Raw genomic sequence first — 21,392 nt, 5'->3', positions numbered from 1 at the left:
ACAGTGACTCCCGTTGTTGATTTAACAATTGTCTCTCTTATTCATGACGTCAGTAATCACCCAAGGCTCTTGTCATGAGCTGCCAAGGCTATGGAAGCCTCTTGAGTTCACAAACTCTGACCTTATTTAGGCAAGGCCATAATCAAAGTGGAAGTTCTCTCCTCCCTTCAGAGAAAGGTACCTCCTTCTTTGATGGCCCCAAAGGTATTTTTTAAAAAAGATTTATTTTTATTTGAAAGGCAGAGCTACAGAGAGGAAAAGGCAGAGAGAGAGGTCTTCCATCTGCTGGTTCCTTCCCTAAATGGCCACAACGGGTGGAGCTGGGCCAGGCCGAAGCCAGGAGCTTCTTCCAGGTCTTCCATGTGGGTTTAGGGGCCTAAACACTCGGGCCATCTTCCACTGTTTATGCAGGCCATAGCAGAGAGCTGGATAGGAAGAGGAGCAGCCAGGACTCAAACCTACACCCACACGGGATGCTGGCACAGCAGGGAGCAGCTTCACCCACTAAGCCACAGCACTAAATCCCTGCAATGGAATTTTGGAGTAGGGGAGAGATTAGTCTCAATCTGAAATACACACAGGCAAGAGGGGATCTACAGACTAGGAGCAGGGTGGCAGGGGTGGGGGTGAAGTTAGTGGATGGGAAATGACTAAGAAACCTTGGGGGTAGGTGAGATTCTGGCAAAGGACATAACAGAATTCTTGCCATGACAGGCCAAGGTGACCAGACGCTACCTGTGATGATGGAGGATGGGAGCCTGATTAGGTATCAAGGGTGCTCAGATAGTGAGAGTAGAGAGGTTCTTGCTAAGCTAACTTAACAAGGTTCTTTTGCTAACATTGGACTTTCCAAGGGAGTGAAGAGATGGGCTTGGAAGGTCCACGAGCCGGACCTTCCAGTAAAGAATCTTTGTCAGAGCAACCTTGCTCATTACTGGCCCAGGATACTTCTTTGGGGCTTACTCTCATGTTACAGGAAGTGACAACTAGGAGAGATTGGATTATTATAAATCCTGGCTAAAATGACTTTGTGAAAAAGGCTAATTGCTGAAAATGGGCCTTTGGAGGTCATGTGGGTTCTTTTCTCATCATTTTCACAGGGTTAAAAACGCTGTTCTAACTCAGAGCCGAGGTCTTAGAGAGCCCAGTGGCAGCCCAGGGCAACATGTGCACAGCATGCTGGCCATTGAGGGTTTGCTGGTGGTGAAGTGATTGTTACATGACGAGACTAGTGCAGGGAAGTGACAATGTTCTTTGACATTTTCATTTTCTCTAGTTCATTTCTGAGTCATCACATTTCTGAATAACTGGACATACTGGAGATAGCAGAAAATAGAGCTCAATGTGGGTTTGAGGGGGAGTGGAAGCAAGTCCTCAGAGGCTTATACAAATGAAATTACTGCTTGAACTGAGAGTCTCAGGAAGATCTAAAATGTGTAAAGAGGGGATAAAGGAGTGGAGCCACCTTGTGAGTGTCCTCTGCCTCCCCCAATCCAGTCCCCCAAGACTCTTGTCTAGACTCTGCTTCCTATTGAGAGTTGGAGACAATACTTGAGAGCAATTAGTAGGGTGTTAACAGGCAAGTTAGGAAGGGTCCCTGTGGGACTGAGAATCACAGGTTTGTGTGAAACCTGCCATCCATCGATTAGACAAAAGACATTTCCCCCAAGGAAATGAAAAGATTGATAGGGAACACAATGAGTCCCATACCCATAGGTAAGCCTATGAGAAACTAGGCTCTGGCACCATCCCAGAACTCACCATAAAGCAGCAGGTCTCAGGCGCTTAGCAACTTACCAGGCAGGCATCATCTGCCTTAATTGGTCAAGTCAACAACATTTCTCAACTGTCACATCTCTCAAGTGACTGTTAACTGAGATATATATATATAAAAAATCAAAGCAGACCTCTAACATACAGAAATCATGTAGAAGAATTGATCAATTGATATGAACTCCTTACATAAAACCCCCAATACCCAGACCCTGATGGACCCCACCCTTGGGGTAAGCAGGAGTCTTGATTCTCGATTCTCTATAAAATCTGTCAATAACTTTTGCTTTGTTCACCCCTCCTCCTTCCTTGATGGTCTGCCTCATAATTCTTCATCATCTTGAGACAAAGAGCAGACTCCACACTTCTGTAACACACAAGCCTGCCCCATCCCTCAGTCACCCTGGGCACATGCTGCTCTGCTCTGATCACCTAGGCGCCACAGAGAATGGAATATGAATGACTTCTTTTCTGATCTAAAAGATTCCCCCACTAAAGGGACCTCATTTTCCTTTTCCTACTAAAATTTGTGGTTCTATGTTCTTAAAATAGCCAATTCACTACTTGTACAGACAAAAATGTGTCATGACATTTGCACTTATGGGAATTTTCAGCATCTTAAGGAATTTCATTCTTTCACTCTGTCAGCTAGTTTGTGTATTTTGTGTTCTCATCAGTTTACAGAAGTGACTATTCTGACATGTATTATTATTCTTGGGCTGATTTATTGTGAACTTTTTTTTTTACTACTGTCTGTTCTTTTGAAAGTAATATGATCTTATTCTTAATGCATGTGCTTTCTGGTAGGGAGTAATTACCTCCTGATGAGGTGGCTATAAATAGATTTTGAATCTTGGGGAATATTCCATTTTCCTTGTGGAAACAAATCATGAAGCTTAATCAACCCTGGAGATTAAGGATGGAGGTAAATATAGGCTTGAATTCAATAGTGCGGTTTGAGAACTCTCCATGATGGAAAAATCAAGTAGTCTTACAATGCATGCAGGTACGAGCACATCTCTATTTGCTGGATTGCGATTTCTATAGGATTTCAATAAAGACTCTGCTCTTCATTTCCAGGAGGGAAAACTGGCTTCTTTGAGAATTCTCCTAACAAAGGACAAAGAGGAGAAGCACAAAACAGATCGCACTGTCCCAAACATCTCATCTTGAAAAGCCAGTTCTAGCTCTAAAGCCATAGAGAAAAGGGAACAGGCAGTGCCATGAGGTCAAGTTTCCACCACAGCAGGTGTTTAAGTGGAAGCTGTGTCTAACGCTATCTGGGGGAGACATCGTTTTTTGTGGCAGATCAGGAGGTAGAGTAGAAGACCTTAAAATATGGTGTGTACTCTGATATTCTTGACTCTATCAGCAAGTAAATCCAGAGCTCCTGCAATCAGGCCTTGGAGGGGTATTGGTGGGACCCCAGGAGCAACCACAATTGTTCCCTCTTACCCCTCATAATCAGCAGGTTGCACCAGCCTCAGTTCTCCTTGCTTTATTGTCAGGCACTAAATACTCTGCTGAGGGAGTCAGCATTCAGAGACGCTCCAGAAGTAGACACTATTAGAGAGGTGAAGTAAGAGCCTAGATAAACAGACCATGGAGTCAGGTTTAAAACTAGTTATTCAGACTCCAGAGCACATGGGCACATTTTGATTCATTCCTTTGACAAACATTTGTTGAGTATCCATTATCTTTTTTTTTTTTTTTTTTTTCTGACAGGCAGAGTTACACAGTGAGAGAGAGAGAAAGGTCTTCCTTTCTGTTGGTTCACCCCCCAAATGGCTGGTATGGCCGGCACTGCGCCGATCTGAAGCCAGGAGCCAAGTGCTTCCTTCTGGTCTCCCATGGGGTGCAGGGCCCAAGCACTTGGGCCATCCTCCACTGCACTCTTGGGCCACAGCAGAGAGCTGGCCTGGAAGAGGGGCAACCGGGACAGAATCCAGTGCCCCTACCGGGACTAGAACCAGGGGTACTGGTGCTGCAGGCGGAGGATTAGCCTAGTGAGCCACAGCGCCAGCCTAGTATCCATTATCTTTTATTTCAGTGTTTAAATCATTCTTTAAAGTAATTGGCTTCTCTGTGGATGATTATTTTCTTTCTTTTCTCGTGTAAACTTCCCCTTAGTGTATATTTTCTCTTACTCAAGGGGATGATATTGTAATGCAGGCGTTGATAACTTGTTATTGTTAAAATTTCCTCTATTTCTTTTTAGGAGGCTTCAGCTCTTTATAAATGTGCCCATCTTCCTGTCTTTTTTTTTTTTAAAGATTTTATTTATTTATTTGAGAGGTAGAGTTATAGACAGTGAGAGGGAGAGACAGAGAGAAGGGTCTTCCATCCGCTGGTTCACTCCCTAAATGGCCACAATGGCCAGAGCTGAGCCGATCGGAAGCCAGGAGCCAGCAGTTTCTTCTAGATCTCCCACACGGGCACAGGGCCATCTTCTACTGCTTTCCCAGGCCATATCAGAGAGCTGGATTGGAAGAGGAGGAGCCAGGTCTCGAACTGGTACCCATATGGGATGCCGGCACTGCAGGTGGAGGATTGGCCTAGTGCATCACAGCGCCGGCCTCTTACCTTCCTGTCTTGTGGAAAAAAATATGCTTCATTTTTTACCAAATTTACTCCTCAACTGTGCTAAAATGTAATTTCATTCTGTTCTATTTCTAGAGACTTTGCTATATCAGTTATTTCTTTATCATTTTGTATCACTGAACACCCCTCCCAATCTCAGCTTGCAAATTCAAATCTGTTCATTTAAAATAACATACCTGAGGGGCTGGCGCTCTGGCATAGTGAGTAAAGCCTCCACCTGCCGTGCCGGCATCCCATATGGGCACCGGTTCAAGTCTTGCTCTACTTCCGATCCAGCTCTCTGCTATGGCCTGGGAAATCAGTAGAAGATGGCCCAAGTGCTTGGGCCCCTGTGTCCACATGGAAAGACCCAGAGGAGGCTCCTGGCTTTGGATCGGCACAGCTCTGGCTGTTGTGGCCATTTGGGGAGTGAGCCAGCAAATGGAAGACCTCTCTCTCTCTCTCTCTCTCTCTGCCTCTCCTTCTCTCTCTGTGTAACTCTAACTTTCAAATAAATAAATAAATCTTAAAAAAAAAAATCCCTGAAGCCAGTATTGTGGTACAGAAGGTTAAGCCAATGCCTGTGACACTGGCATCCCCTATAAGCACCATTTCTTGTTCTGGCTGCTCCACTTCCAATACGGCTCCCGGCTAACTCATCTGGGAAAACAGTGGAAGATGGTTCAAGTCCTTGGGACCCTGCTAGCCACATGAATGTCCTAGATGAAATTCCTGGCTCCTGGCTTTAGTTTGGGCCAGCCATGGCTGCTATGGCCATTTGGGGAGTGAACCAGAGATGGAAGATTTCTCTCTCTGTCTTGTCTTCTCTCTGTGTAACCCTGCCTTTCTAATAAATAAATGAATCTTTAAAAAAATAACATTCCTTCAAATCTGCTAGTCCCTTAAGCTTCCTCTCCTTCCCTTCCTGAAGGAACAACTCGAATCTCCACTCCCTGCAGGTGTACAAGACTGTTTGCGTGAACCTGCTTCCCTGTCTTGCCTTTGCACACGCCAAAGTTGTGGCCCTACAAGTCTCCTCTATAGGAAATGTACACCCACCATAGCAGGATGTACATTCATCCCTTAAAAACTATGCCTAAGGCAGTGTTTTTTTTTTATTTCTTTTTTTTGACAGGCAGAGTGGACAGTGAGAGAGAGAGACAGAGAGAAAGGTCTTCCTTTGCCGTTGGTTCACCCTCCAATGGCCGCCGGGGCCGGTGCGCTGCGGCCGGCACACTGCACTGATCGGATGGCAGGAGCCAGGTACTTATCCTGGTCTCCCATGGGGTGCGGGGCCCAAGCACTTGGGCCATCCTCCACTGCACTCCCTGGCCACAGCAGAGAGCTGGCCTGGAAGAGGGGCTACCAGGACAGAATCCGGCGCCCCGACCGGGACTAGAACCCGGTGTGCCGGCGCCGCAATCAGAGGATTAGCCTAGTGAGCCGCGGCGCCGGCCTAAGGCAGTGGTTCTTAACTGGGGTGATTTTGTCCCTACCCTTCAACAAGTGATGGTTTAGACATTTTTGGTTGATACAGCTGGAGGGATGCTACCAGCAACTAAAGGCCAGGAATGCTACTAAACACCCTACAATGCACAAGACAGCCCCAACAACAAAGAATCATTCTTATCCAAGATATCAGTAGTGCTAAGTTTCAGGAACGCTGATTGAAGGCAACATTGTTTTGGTTCATTCCTTTGACAAACATTTATGAAGTGTTCACTAACTTTTATTTGAATACCTAAATCATTGTTTACAACAATTAGCTTATCTGTGAATGATTTTTTTTCTTCTTTTCCTGATGTGTCCACTAGTAATCATAGTTCTTTGTTTAAAATCTAGTTCTCAGTTCTACAGATTTAAATGCTTTTATGGAAGTATACCACTTCCCAGAATCAAAATTTGTGTGAGTGACTATTTTAAAATTTATCTTATATGGGTGAGGTGGAGCATCTTTTAATTTGATTATTATTTATAAGCCTTGCCCTATTTTCCTGCTTGATGGCCATTTTGCTTTTTATTTGTTGAACTCTTTATTTAATAGTCATTAAGTCTTTGTCTATAAAGTAAATTAAAAATATTTTATCTCAAAAAATAAAATATTAAGTTGTGAAAAGTCTATAAGTGTTTCCTAGGGCTGCCATTAAGAATTGTCCAGGAGCTGTGGCTGTGGCTGTGACTGTGGCTGTGGCATATTAGGTTAAGCCTCTGCCTGACGCACCAGCATCTCATATGGGCACCGGCTCGAGTCCCAGCTGCTCCACTTCTGATCCAGCTCTCTGCTATGGCCTGGGAAAGCAGTATAAGATGGTCCAAGTCCTTGGGGCCCTGAATCCATGTGGGAGACCCGGAGGAAGATCTTGGCTCCTGGCCTCAGATCTGCCCAGCTCAGTTCATTGCGGCCATTTGGGAAATGAACCAGCAGTTGGAAGACCTTTCTCTCTCTCTCTCTCTCTCTCTCTCTCTCTGTGTGTGTGTGTGTGTGTGTGTGTGTGTTTCCTTCTCCCTGTCTGTAACTTTGCCTCTCAGATAAATAAATAAATACTATAAAAAATTATACAAGAAATTGGGTGGCTTCAAATAACGGAAATGTATAGGTTCACAGTTCTGGAGGCTGCGGGTTTGAAATCAAGGTATCAACAGGGCCCTGGTGGTCCTCGGTGTCGCTCGGCTTGCACCTGTGTCTCTTCAGCCTCTGCCTCCATTGTTACATGGCCTTGTCCCATATGTCTCTGTGTGTCCTCTCCTCCTTTTACAACATCAGACAAGGGATTTAGGGTTCACCTCATCTTAACTAATGACATCTACAAAGATCATATTCTGAGATTCTAAATATGCCTAAGTTTTGGATGGCACTATTTTATTTATTTATTTATTTTTTTTTTTTTTGACAGGCAGAGTGGACAGTGAGAGAGAGAGAGACAGAGAGAAAGGTCTTCCTTTGCCGTTGGTTCACCCTCCAATGGCCGCCGCGGCCAGCGCGATGCGACCGGCGCACCGCGCTGATCCAATGGCAGGAGCCAGGAGCCAGGTGCTTTTCCTGGTCTCCCATGGGGTGCAGGGCCCAAGCACCTGGGCCATCCTCCACTGCACTCCCGGGCCACAGCAGAGGGCTGGCCTGGAAGAGGGGCAACCGGGACAGAATCCGGCGTGGATGGCACTATTTGATCTACTACAGCTTCCCAGAGCAGAGTTCGGAAAGCAATACACTAAACACTGAACCTCTTGAAGGGAGGCTTTTTTTTTTTTTTACCTTCCCAGCTTCTAGCTCAGGTCATTGACTACAATCAAACAACGTTTGCTGGAGTTTTGTACATCGATGCTCATAGCAGCACTATTCACAACAGCCCACAGGTGGAAGCAATCCAAATATCCATTGACAGATGGACATATAAAACAAAATGTAGCATATGTACTCAACTTTAAAAGTAATGAAATTATGGCATGGCTATAAAATGGATGAATCTTGAAATTATTATGTTAAGTGATATGTCAGATACAAAAGAGCACATATTTTAAAAAGATTTATTCATTTATTTATTTGAAAGGCAGAATTGCAGAGACAGAGAAAGAGGGAGAGAGATCTTTAGTCCACTGGTTCACTCCCAAAATGGTTGCAACAGTCAGCCCTGGGCCAGGATGAAACCAGGAGTCAGGAACTCTATCTAGGACTCCCACACGGGTGGCAGGGGCCCAAGTACTTGAGCCACCATCTGCTGCTTTCCTAGGTGCATTAGCAGGGAACTGGATCAGAAGTGGAGCAATTGAGACTCAAACCCACCATTATATAGGATGCCAGCTTCCCAGGCGGTGGCTTAACCTGCTGTGCCACAGTGTCTACCCCCAAAGGAACAAATATTGCATGATTCCACTCATACAAGCTCCCCAGAATATAGTCAAATTAGTGGAGACAGAAGGTAGAATGGTGGGGGCCGCTGAGGGAGGAATGAAGAGTCACTGTGCAGCGGCGCAGCGTTTCGGTTAGGGATGATGAGAAAGTACTGCAGGTGGATAGTGGTGCTGGTTGCACAATGCCGCAGATACACTGAATATTACTGACTTGCACATTTAAAAATGGTTTTTCAAAAATGGTTAAGATGAGGCATTTTATGAAATGTATATTTTAGCACCATAAAATAAATGTTTGTTGGAAGAGCAAGCTGGTTCATGTTCAGGGCATTCTCATCCCAGGTGCCTAGACTACCGGTCCTTAGCGTCCAGTTCCTTCGCATTCTCATTACAATCATTAAGAACAACAGAGTTCACTTAATGAATACTTGTTGTATGCCAGGGACTGTGCTAAGCATGTTGCATCATGCAATTTATTCTGCATAACAAGAAGCTCACAAGTAGATACTGGAACCCTCATTAAAAAAAGGTTTATTTTATTTATTTGAAAGGCAAAGTGATAGAGAAAGAGAGATCTTCCAACAGCTGAGGCTGGGCCAGGACAAAGCCAGGAGCCAGAATTCCATCTGGGTCTCCTATGTGGATGGCGGGGGACCAAGTATTGGGGTCATCTTCTGCTGCTTCCCGAGGTGCATTAGCAGGGAGGTGGATCAGAAGCAGAGCAGCTGGGACTCCAACCAGCACTCTGATATGGAATGCCGGCATGGCAAGTGGTAGCTAAATTGGCTGTGTCATAACGCCAGCCCCTCGAATTCCCATTTTACGGATGAGAAAACTGAGGCTCCATCAGCAGCTAAGAAGTGGGACACTGAAGTTTGTTTGAACCTGAGTTCTCTCAGACCAAGTGCTTCATTACTTTGTGGGACTTCCTCACAGTCCTCTCTCAAGTCTGTGTGTCCCACATGGATCTGGGTTAAAGTGGTCTCTTGTATCAGATTCTCCAACTTCTCCTAAAGAAGAGAATTAGCCAAGACTCACGCAGAGCTTCCTTTGTGCCTGGAAGTGCTTAACACCTAGGCATCCCCGAGCCCACCGCGTCATCATCCTCATTCTGCAGATGAGGAAATGAGCCAGAGAAGCCTGCCTGGCCCTGTTGTAGAACCGCGTATGATTCTGGGAGAGCAGACTTGGGGATCCTTTAACCACCTCTTTTTCTAACAGGAAGAAACCCACCAGTTAATGTCACCAGAAGGGCACAGTGACAACCCTCCCTCTCCTCAGGACAATATCCTCCTGCCAGCATCCGTCTCATGATTGAAATGTTTGTGGAATGAATGTACAAATGAACAAAGCAGCTGAAGTCCTCGGCTCAGTCCAGGGCGCTGTACAGAAGTGCACGTGCTTCCCGGATTCCTTCCCTGATCTCAGTCCTGTAGTCTACCTTAGGTGCCTGCGATCATTAGGTGGGAGAGTCCCCAGTACCCGGCAGCGCCTGTAAGCACCCGCTTATCCCCAGTAGACAGGCGATGAATGGGGAGTAAATTTTCAGGAGGCCCCAGAGGCTCAGGCCGTTTCAGTCTTTTGATTTTTTTTTTCCCTCTGTTATTACAAGTCCCCTCTGGCCTGAAACCTGACTCGGGACTTCTCAGGCCTGGATCCAGCTCCCATCTGCATCTTCGCCTAGAAAAGCATCCCTGTCAGTCTCCTCCCCTTTGGCTTGCGTTCTGCACCTGATCTGCACCCGATTTAGATTGGGAGACTTCCCTCTGCGGCCGCACCTCAGCCCTGCTACAGCGAATGGGACGTCCACAGAGCCCCAGCGGGACTGCGAGTGTGCCGCAAAACCGTGCACCCACTCTTCATCCAGCCCCTACAGCGCCAGGCCTTGTGCACCATCCATATTGGTAGTTACCGCACGCACTCCCTCTTGGAACTTCCGAATATTCATGAGGGAGGCAGAAAGGCCAGTATGAAAGAGGGGGAGAAACCGTCATTCATAAATATTAATCATGGCAGGTCCATGTGCTCCAAGGAAGGCTGTGAATGCTAACGAGCGGGTGACGTTGAACCCTGCGCGTGCCCGTCGGGCGGGTGCACGAGAGCGGGCGCGCCCCCCGAGGCCCTGGCACGAGCGCGGGGAGGGGGCGGGGTGGAGGAGGGAGCGGAGCCCGGCGCCGCCGGAGCTGCAGGGGGAGCGCTCTCTGGCTGCCTCACCCGCTCGCGGCTGCCCGTGCGCTGCGCTCCAGCCGCTCGCCGCTGCCGGTGGATGGGGGTGTCCAGCTGAGTCCCGGGATCCGCCTCCCTCAGCCAGGACCCGCACAGGTGCCATCGCGGGGGGCCGCCTTGATCTGGACCCGAGTCACTGCGGGAGGTGGGGGTGGATTGGGGATAGCATAGGAGGCTCCTAGACTCGGGGTTCTTCGACGGGACGGTGTGGGGGGCGCCGCAGCCGCGGACCCCCACCCCATCCCATCCCGGGATTGCAAAGTAGGAGCTGGGAGACACCGTCCTCTTGCAGGGCTCAGCCGGGATACAGCGCCGGGCAGGGCCGGGGAGAAGATGATGGACACTTCAAGCGTGGTCTCAGCGCGTGGGCCTCCGGCAGGCCGGGCGTGTGCGCGTGCGTGTGTCGCCTTGTGCATGTGGCTGTGCATATATGTACATGTGTGTGCAAGCGCGTGGCCTTGTGTGCATGCACGTGTGTGCACCTGTGTGTGTGTGTAGGGAGGTGGAGTGGGATGGGGGCTAGGGGAGGCAGGGAACGCTGCCCGATCGAGCTGGAGCAGCGGGACTGTACTCATCCCGTGACCGTTATTTGGCCCGGTCACCTTAAACTCCCCCAGAATCGTCTTTGTGCCTAAGAACCTGCCCCCCTACCGGCCTGCTACCCCTCCCCAGGGCGCGGGGCCGTGCATTCCTGCAGTGTCAGGACGGCTGGCAGCGGCCGCGGACGCTGGGGGAGCGAGGGTTTACTACAGAGCAGGGAGGAGGAAGGGCGGGCGGGGCGGGGTGGGGGGCGCCGCGGTCCTGGGGGCCCGGGCTCAACATGCGGCGGGCCGAGCCCGGACCGCTGCTGTCATTGCCGGCTCTTCCCCCCTCTTGCCTGTCCCTTCCCTGCTCGCCGCTGGCCACCTCTCCACCTCACCGCACTCCCACTCCAATGCCCTCATCTCGTTCGGCCAAACGGGCAGTGAAGTGTGTGTGCGGCCTGCCCGGGAAGAGCCCGCTTGCAGCGAGCGCCAGCCATTGTGCAGCCTGGAGGAGCCTTTCTTGGCCCCTACAGGCCGGGGAGGGGGAGGGGACCCGAGACGGAGGAGGGGGAGGGGGTTGCTGATCCATATGCATTGAAATACTCTCTGTCGAAACGTGCAGCTGGCACGACGTGTACACCGGCTGCGGATCTGAAGGTGGATCCGTGGAGCGCAGGTTTTAGGGTCGGGTATGGGGAGGCCCAGAATTAACTGATCTATGGAGCAAGTAACGGCAAGAAGGAGATGGAATCGGGCTTGTGTGCAGGTGCGGCGGGCCGGCAAGGGTGGCACGGTGAGGTCGCTTTGCCTCTGCTCCACTCGCTCAGCTTAGCAAAGCAGGGGCTGGTGGTTTGTGCTGCAGCTAGTGCATCACTGCCCGCAGAGGAGGCTCACTGGCGTTCCTGCTGGGTCTCTGTTGAGCTCCCTGCTTGTCTTTCCTTTTCCAAATCACAGTCTATTGAGAGCTGAAATAAATGGAATAGATTACAGGAGGTACACTATAGTCCTGTGCTCTGATAAAGAAAAGGAAAAAAAAAACCCATTCCCCGGGGTTCCTTCTTCCTGCTGTTTTTCGTGCAGGTATCTATTTTTTGTTTGTTTTTGATTTGGGCGGTATAGAGAGGAGAAACTCTGGCTTATATTAACCCTTGCTTTCAAGGAGAGTAGGGCTCTGAGATGAGCTGTGAGCAAAGCTCCATCAAGCTTGCCAGGATGGAATGACAGAAGGTTGTTTCAGACATTTTAGTTGGGGGGTGAGACGCGAGCCAAAGAAAGTGGCCTAAAGGCAGCAGGCAGGCAAGAAGGGGCAGTGTTGCAACCTGGAGACCCCTCCTTGAGGCTGTGGTGGGAGGTCCCCTCTCCTCTCTCTGCACCGGCCCCGGGGCCTTTCTACAAACAGAGGTTCCGTTTGAGTGTGGAGCATGACTTCAGATTTCCAATGAGGGTTTCCAGTTTTAGCTTCCCCTCCAGCTGGTCATCATGCAGCGATTCTCCGCTCCTGGGTAGTGAACTGAAAAAAGCAATCAGCCTATATTACTGATTGTTTCAAATAACTGTGTTTCTGCGGCTCCAGCTGGGATGTTGATTTGTTCTTTCGGAATCGTCATGATGAATCTGTTTTCTCTAGAGCCTGCCTGGGCTGAGGCTAGGTGCCTCAGCAACGAGCATAATCTTCGTGTTGCAAACACTCAAAGCCCAGTGTCCGTCCTAGATTCTGGGTGGACTGGCCTCTTGTTGCTGGTTAATGGTATAGACTGTGCCCTTTTGAATCAGCACCCCAGTGGTGTCACCTTTCATTCTGGCTCCCCTGTCACTCTCAGGACAGAGTACACATATAAAGAAAGTGTAAATATCTCTAGAACCAGCTGGTGAGCGTTCATGCTCTCTGAAATGAGAACAGTGATCCAAGATCCTTCGACCAAATGAATTTAAAGCACACTTAGCAAGAAATATGTTACATTTCTCTCTTATTTGCTAAGCATTTGAAGCACTGTGTATAGAGCACCGTGGCAGGGATGATTTTTCTTTTCCTTGAATTATCCTGATTTTCCTAGAATTGTTGATATCTGTTGGACACTTTCTGTATTCCATACATTATGTTTAGCACTTCAAAAATGATCTTATCTAGGCAGAGAATCACTTTTAAGGTAAACACTATTTTAAATCCCATTTTATTTTATTTTTATTTATTTGAAAGGCAGAGTTATGGGGGGTGGGTGAGGGGGAGAGACAGAGAGAGAGAGAGACAGAGAGAGAGAGAAGGAGAGAAAGAGAGAGAGATCCTCCATCCACTGGTGAACTTCCCAAATGGCTGCAATGGCCAGGGCTAGGCCAGACCACAGCAAGGAGCTAGGAGTTTTTTTGGGTCTCTCGTGTGGGTGCAGGGCCTCAAGCACTTGGGTCATCTTCCGCTGCTTTCCCAGGTGAATTAGCAGGGAGCTAGATAGGAAGTGGAGCAGCTGGGACTCCAACTGTGCCTGTATGGGATGCTGGCATTTCAGGCAGTGGCTTTACTGGCTATGCCACAGTACCAGCCCCTAAACCCCATTTTATAGAGGAGGAGGTTGAGGCATAAAGGGGATGATCATTTGTCCAAAGTCTCACAAAAATGAGTGATGGGACTGGACAGGAATCTGGAGGCCTGGCTCTTGGTCATTGAAGATACTGGTTGAATTTCCACAAATCCCAGGGCTGTAAAAGCTTTGCTTCTCTTTTGGTACACTCTGTTACCTTTTGTAAGCTCATCATTTTGGTATCCAGGGACTTTTCATCCTTTTTTGTGCTATCAACCCTTTGGTAATATAGAGAAACCTGTGGGGTCCTTCTCCAAATACTGCTTTCAAATGCATAAAATAACATAGGCTGATGAAGGAACCAGGTTTCATTGAGCTATATGAGGATGTCTCAAAAACCTCATGGGCAATGAAATTAAAAGTTATATTTATTGAGAAGTAAAAATTTTTGATTTTTGAAGTCCATTCATTGCTTTTTCATATTACACATTTTTATAAAGTTTTTGAAAGAAAATTTATTTATTTATCTGAAAGGTAGAGTGACAGAACTAGAGGAAGACGTGTAGGGAAATCATCCATCCATTAGTTCATGCCCCAAATGTTCTGCAATTGCTGAGTCTGGGCCAGGCCAAAGCCAAGAGCCAGGAACTCTATCCTGGTCTCCCATGTGAGCAGCAAGAAGCCAAACACTTGGGCCATCATCCACTGCTTCCCAGGAACATTAGGAGGAGGCTGGATTGGAAGTGCAGAGTGTCTGGGATTCAAACAAGGCACTCTGACATGGGACACAAGTGTGCTAAGTGACTCCCTATGCCTACCTCTTTCATGAATGTTTTGAAGACCTTTTGTATATATGGATTTCATTCTTTTTCAGTGAAAAGTAAACTTATATTTTAATTCCATTTCCATTAGTTTTAATTTGTAATTATATACTTGTTATTATATAATTATAATAACATTATAACTATATTATGATTATATATTAATCATTATTAATTATTAATAATTAATTGTTATATAATTATAATTGTTATATAATTATAATAACAAGTAATTATATACTTGTAATTATATACTTTTATTTATTTGAACGTTACAGAGAGAGGTAGAGACACAGAGAGAGAGGTCTTCCATCCACTGGTTCACTCCCAAAATGGCCTCAATAGCCGGAGCTGGGCCAATCTGAAACCAGGAGCCAGGAGCTTCTTTTGGGTCTCCCTCATGGGTGCAGGGGCCCAAGGACTTGGGCCATCCTCTGTTACTTTCCCAGGCTCTTTAGAGGGAGCTAGATCAGAAGTGGAGCAGCAGGGACTCAAATCGGCGCCCATATGGGATGCCCGGTGCTGCAGGCCAGGACTTTAATCCCAATTTGCAATTACATTTAAAGAGCTTATATAGTTCTGTAGATCATAAATGAAGAACCTCTGACTAGTTGTGTGTTGCTTTCAAGCTGTATCTTGTGTGGTAGCCACTCGCCATGTGTGGCTGTTGGGTACTTGAAATGTGGCTACTCCATGGGGCCGCTGCTAGGGTATCGTAGGCTCAGCCTCCGCCTGTGGCACTGGCATCCCATGTAGGTGCTGGTTTGAGTCCCAACTGCTCTACTTCCTATCCAGCTCTCTGCTATGGCCTGGGAAAGTGGTGGAAGATGGCCCAAATGCTTGAGCCCCTGCAACCATGTGGGAGACTCAGAAGAAGCTCCTGGCTCCTGGCTTCTGATCAGCCCAGCTCAGGCCCTTGCAGCCATTTGGGAAATGAACAAGCAGACGGAAGACTTCTCTTTCTGTCTCTCCCTCTCTCTGTCTGTAACTCTGCATCTCAAATAAATAAATAAATATTTTTTTAAAAAAGAAATGTGGCTAGTCCAAAGAGATACAGAATGTAAAATACATGCTGGATTTCAAGGAACTTAGCATAGAAAATTAATGCAAAATATCTCATTCATTTTAATGAGATTATTTATTAAGATGTTACTATTTGATAGATTAAATATATTGTTAAAATATATTGCTACAATTCAATTATTAATTAATTAGTTGTAAAATTAACTTCCATGGGCTGGTGTTGTGGTACAGCAGGTTAAGTTGCTGCCTGTGATGTTGATAATCCATTTGAGCACTGGTTCAAGTCCTGGCTGCTTTGCTTCCTATTCAGCACCCTGCCAATGTGCCTGGGAAAGCAGCAGAAGATGGCACAAGAACTTGGGTCCCTGCCACCCATGTGGAAGACTTAAATGGAGCTCTTGGGTCCTAGCTTCAGCCTGGTCTAGCCTTGGCCATTGTGGCCATTTGGGGAGTGAACCAGAGGATGGAAGATCTGTCTGTCTCTGTCTCTGTAGCTCTGCCTTCCAAATATATAAAAAATATTTTAAAAACATGGAATCAACTTCCAAAGATGTTAGCTCTATAGCAACAACTCATTATAACAACTGAGGAAATCAGGATGTACAGTGCTTGCCATTCAGTCAGCCATTGGCAGATCTGTTGGTTCTTGAGCCCGTGTTCTTTCAAAGACATGGTACTGCTTTTATATCATTTTTTTATTCCGAGGTCCTATCATGTTGCTTTTCAAACTGTAAATGCTCAGAATATGTTTTGATGCAGTAGTAACTGACATAATCCTAGCAAAATCCCAGTAAGACCTGCCCAGGTCCTCATCTGGCACCCCTTTGACCTCATTTTGGAGTGCTAGCTTTGTGGGTGTCCATGGAGACTGGGCACTCCTAGAGTAAACCCATGGTGCTTGCTCTCTTGTGTTCTCTTTTGGTAGTGGTCTGAATGTAAGCGTTTAACAGGACCACCGGTCATTGTGGCATGGGGAAAGAGGTTGAGTATGTAGAGTGGCTATGGTGGACAGTCATGATTATGGGAAACCGTTCGTAGGGGACAGAAGATCATTTTTCAGTGAGCACACAGGGACTGATTACTAACTGCATGAGTGAGTGTGTTAGGAGCCATGGAGGGTGTCCAGAGGACGTCTGTGTCCCCGAGGGATTTATATTGAAATTGGGAAGCAGGTCTAGACGTGCACACAGAAGAATAAATCACAGTTGAAGACTGTGTACTAAGAAGGCCCCATGAGGGGGAGGGGTCCCCTAGTTGTTGGGCAGTGGTTGGAGGCCCGAGTGTGTAGCATTCCAGGGCACAGTGCCCACAATGGCTATTATCTCTGGATTTGGAGTGTGTGAGTAGTTGGATCTGTTTCTTGCAAGATAATAGGTGATATAGACACTTAGCCTCTGTGTCTGCGAAAAACTCAAGTGCTTGTTGGAAAGTCTATTATTTATTGATGAGGGTGGAAATAGCCAGGTCCACAAATCCTTATCCAAAACTCTTGGGGCCAGCTGTGTTTCAGAATTTAGATTATTTCAAATTTTGGAAGGCAGTAACTAGTGCATATTCTGCATTTTATCTACATAGTAGCCATTTCTATAAATAAAAAAAATTTTTCTGCAGCAAAGCACACCCACTGGAACATTTTGAAAACACAAGTAACCTTGTATTTATATTGATCAAGTTTAATTGCCAGTTGAGTTTAGTTATGAAAAACTTCCCATCCAAAGCACAAAGTTAAGGATATGGACCTTATAATAATAATAACAACAATAAGAGAGAGTATTGAACAGCATTGGCGTTAATTATCTGCCAGGCACTGTTTAAAGCACATGCCTGTGTTTACTCCTTTAACCTTCTAACAACACTTCAAGGCAGGTCCTGTTATGATTTTTGTCTTGCGAAGAATAAGCAGCAGCACAGGGACGTTAGCTGCCTAAGGTCACAGCTAGGAGGGGCAGAACGGAACGGAATGCAGACCCAAGGCAGTCTGGCCCAGGAGGTGCAAACTCAGTCACTTATGCTTTATGTCTTGAAGCAGAGGCTTGGGTGCAGTGTGTCCCCAGAAATCATTTAGCTTAACACTATTAACACACATGAGGATATTTGAGCTACTAAGAGCATGGTAGTGGGGCAGTGTGAAAGCAATGCATGCCGGCAAAGTGGAATCCTTGTTTTTTGAAGAATACAGAGAAATGGAATAAGTGCTTATGGTTCCCCAGCGGTACCGATGCAAAACCCCAGCCCAAGCTCGTGTTTCCCTGCTTGTTTCTTCTGCAGGAACGAATCCTGCAAGCAGCTGCTGTCCTACTGCTGTGTAAGAATGGAGGCCCCCCTGGTGAGCCTGGATGAGGAGTTTGAGGACCTTCGGCCCTGCTGCTCGGAGGACCCGGAGGAGAAGCCACGGTGTTGTTACGGCTCGTCTCCCCACCATCTGGACGACCCCTCCCTCTCGGAGCTTGAGAATTTTTCTTCTGAAATAATCAGCTTCAAGTCTATGGAGGACCTCGTGAATGAGTTTGATGAGAAGCTCAATGTCTGCTTTCGGAACTACAACGCCAAGACAGAGAACCTGGCTCCTGTGAAGAACCAGTTCCAGATCCAAGAGGAGGAGGAGACCCTTCAGGACGAGGAGTAAGAAGTCTTAGTTGCCCTCTCCCGCCGCAGACAAGGGTCCCCGTAGTCGGGGCTGTTTTGATGGACAGCTAGTTTCTGTCTATAAGGTCATGGCACGTAGTACTTAACACCTTTGTGATGTTGGTGGGGCCGTGCTTGGGAAATTGCTGGCACTGTTGTATATATGTCTCGTTGCAGTCACCAGCAGAGAGCTTTCTTAAGGTGAAAGCTTAGAGGATTGAAGAATTTTTAGGCAGTTGAAAGGCTTTCCTGGACACAAAATAAATTCCAGGAGCATTATAAATTTTGGGATCTATCACCAGTTTTCTTTTCCTTTTTTTTTTCTTAAAGATTTATTTATTTATTTGAAAGGCGGAGTTACCGAGGGGGGGGCGGGGAGACAGAGAAAGATCCTCCATCCACTGATTCACTCCCCAAATGGCCCTGTCTCTGCTTTTGCAGAAAGAAGATCTCTCTCTGTCTCTCAAAGAAAAATAAAAAATTAAAACAAATAAGAAGCAGAAAAAATTAATTAACCACAATGGAGGAATCTATGTCATTGGACCAATTATGCTTAAAGAAACACCAGAATTATGAAAATCTCAAAATTATTTGTAACCCTGCAGGCCTGGAAAAATATCCAGAAATCTTAAGATATGTCCAAATAAGAAAGCATCAAAACTGAAGTGAGAGCACAGGGAATTATCCTGGACAAAATACAGGTAGAAACTAGGTGATGTGGCTTTTCAGTATACATATTCCCATGTCATGTATTGCTGCTTTCTAAGGCCTTAACAGCGCTCAAGCAAAGGGTCTAGGGTGGGCATGACCTAGCAGTTAAGATGCGTGTGTTCCAGTTCAGAGTCCAGGCTGCATACCCGGCTCAAACTCCTGACTCCAATTTCCTGGAAATGCACCCTGAGGAACAGTGGGGATGCTTCAAGTAGTTGGGTCCCTGCCACCCGTGTGGGAGACCTGGATTGAGTTTTCTGGTTTCTGGCTTCTGCCTGAACCAAACCTGGCCTCTGGGAACATTTTGGGAGTGAACCAGAGGATGACAGAACTGTTTATATGTCACTCAAATAAATAAATAAAAAGAAAAGGGATCTGAGAAAATACTGTTGGAAGAGGAGCCAAAAAGAAAAGGAGAGGATAATAGGTTACATAAATCTGTTTCAGGCATATAGTCAAAATATGCATGAATTCTCTGTATAGATAAAATATGCATTAATTGTTCTTTAGGAATAACACAAGAAAGTCAGGTAGTTGGTCTTAGAAATTTGGAGCAACTTTGCTTTGTTTCTTTTTTTTTTTTAAGATTTATTTATTTATTTGAAAGTCAGAGTTACACAGAGAGAGAAGGAGAGAGGAGAGACAAAGAGAGAGAGAGAGAGAGAGAGAGAGAGAGAGGGCTTCCATCCACTGGTTCACTCCTCAATTGGCCAAAACAGCCGGAGCTGTGCCGATCCAAAACCAGGAGCCAGGAGCTTCTTCAGGTCTCCTGTGCAGGTGCAGGGGCCCAAGGACTTGGGCCATCTTCTACTGTTTTCCCAGGCCATAGCAGAGAGCTGGATTGGAAGTGGAGCAGCCGGGACTCAATCTGGTGCCCATCTGGGATGTCGGCACTGCAGGTGGTGGCTTTACCTGCTGCATCACAGTGCTGGCACCTCTCTTTTTGTTCCTATGAACTTGCATGGGAAGAGTAACAGACTGTAGTTAGAGGAACATCCTGAAGGTTGAACCTGCCTGTGTCTGGGAGAAAGTTGCTTATCTGATGACTACTAAGACTGTACCTCTGTAAAAGAGGGGATATTTACTTCTCTGCTTTGTTCACTTTTACATCATCATTGTCTAATGCAGTGCTTGGTGTGTAGTAAGTGACCCAAGTCTTTTTGAATGAAATACTGAGTGTAGAATGAACTGGATGAGCAATAGTAACTAGCCTTGTTGGTGCATGTCATGTATTTCTAGGCCCATACCATTTCCTTCTTTTCTTTTTAATTAATGCTGGCCTGAAGGTATGATCATAGAGAAAATTATACTCTCGTGACAAGTACTATAACTGTGGGCTATATGTTTTAACTCAATTTTAAGTTTTAAATGGATTCTAGTTTTTCAATTCTAAGCCTGGTACAATTTGCTCAATTATTATAAGTCAAAAAAGAATGGCTCTGGGGTTTTATTATGTGGAGTATTTTTTTTTTTTTCATTCCAGTGTGCCAGGCAGTGAACTAGAAACACAAAGACGAGGAATTTTAATTTCCCTACTCTCACTAACTCGTCGTGTGACCTTGGGCAAGTCGCTTAACTCTAGCTGACTGGTTGGCTTCTCATCTTTGAAACCTCCTGAGTTCAGTCTTGATGAACCTAATTTCTTACCTCATGCTGAATATGCTCTGAGAAAATGACATTCGAGGATGTGTCCCATTCCTTTTGCTTCCAACAAATCATTTTCCCCCTATCTAAACCCATCTTGTGCTTCATTAAGGATGAAAGCCAATGAGCAAATTGGTATTTGCGTCTATCACATTAGCAGAGGCCGTTCAAGGTTAATCACCACCACATGGGATTATTGGTCTTCTCACCCTGATTTTCCTGCCTTGACTGCCTCATTGGCTGCCTCAGCTAAGAGACCAAAGGTTGAATAATTCCTTAGAGATAAAGTATGATCTGGGGACAGTGTGGAGGGAAGAAGTGTGAAGGGAAATTAACACCATACTGCTTAGGCATTCAGTGACTCTCAATCTCTTTACAATTGAAAAGAAAAACCAGGATTACATTATACGCTTTGTTTTACAGACACCATCCAGCTTTTTCAACTGTAAAATTATAACTAAGTAAAGGAAAAGGATGACTTAATATCTAACCTGGTTGTGATTCTTCTGAGCGTAGCTTTAGTGTTATTGCAATCAGCTTGCTCAGGTGTAGTATTTAGAAGGATGTTGCATCAAAAGTGTTTTGGGTGGGTTAGAGATAAATAATAGAAGCTTAAAACCAGAGCAGGAAAATGGTAAAATGAGAAGACAGAGTCACGGGTTCCCTTAGAAATTTTGATTTCTTTCTGGTGTTTTTTTTAAATAAGATTTATTTATTTATTTGAGAAGCAGAGTTACAGAGAGAGAGGGAGAGGTCTTCCATCTGCTGGTTCACTCTCCAAATGGCTGCAATGGCTGGAACTGGGCCGATCTGAAGCCAGGAGCCAGGATCAGGTCTCTAACACAGGTGCAGGGGCTCAAGGACTTGGGCCATCTTCTACTGCTTTCCCAGGCATAGCAGAGAGCTGGATCAGGAGTGGAGCAGCCGGGACTCAAACCAGCAGTGCCAGCACCTTAGGCAGAGACTTAACCTGCTATGCCAGAAGTTGTACTCCTCATTTGTTCAATAGGGAATTGACTGTGATACCAACTTACCTCTAATTTGTTAAGGGCTTGGAAGATCCAGGCATGAAAGGAGGGTCAGATTTGAATATGTATTTTCCG

The 21,392-nt window shown here is 46.2% G+C and overlaps 1 protein-coding gene across 2 annotated transcripts in view; it reads left to right on the top strand.

Moving 5' to 3' along the window:
• Positions 1–10,331: 10,331 nt before the first annotated feature.
• FEZ1 (fasciculation and elongation protein zeta 1) overlaps positions 10,332–21,392 on the top strand; it is a 51,677-nt gene continuing 40,616 nt past the window's right edge. For both annotated transcript variants that reach the window (XR_011378443.1, XM_002708685.5), the window contains exons 1-2: positions 10,332–10,524; positions 17,578–17,931. Coding sequence is in view for 1 of the 2 variants with exons in the window: in XM_002708685.5 (XP_002708731.1) it covers positions 17,621–17,931 (311 nt within the window). In the remaining variant the exon portion in view is untranslated. The remainder of the gene's footprint in view (positions 10,525–17,577; positions 17,932–21,392) is intronic.

The sequence above is a fragment of the Oryctolagus cuniculus genome, chromosome 1 (genome assembly GCF_964237555.1).
Source record: "Oryctolagus cuniculus chromosome 1, mOryCun1.1, whole genome shotgun sequence".
Lineage (NCBI taxonomy): Eukaryota > Metazoa > Chordata > Mammalia > Lagomorpha > Leporidae > Oryctolagus > Oryctolagus cuniculus.
The sequence above is the reverse complement of the archived record's forward strand: the minus strand, read 5'-3'. Positions and strand labels throughout refer to the sequence as shown.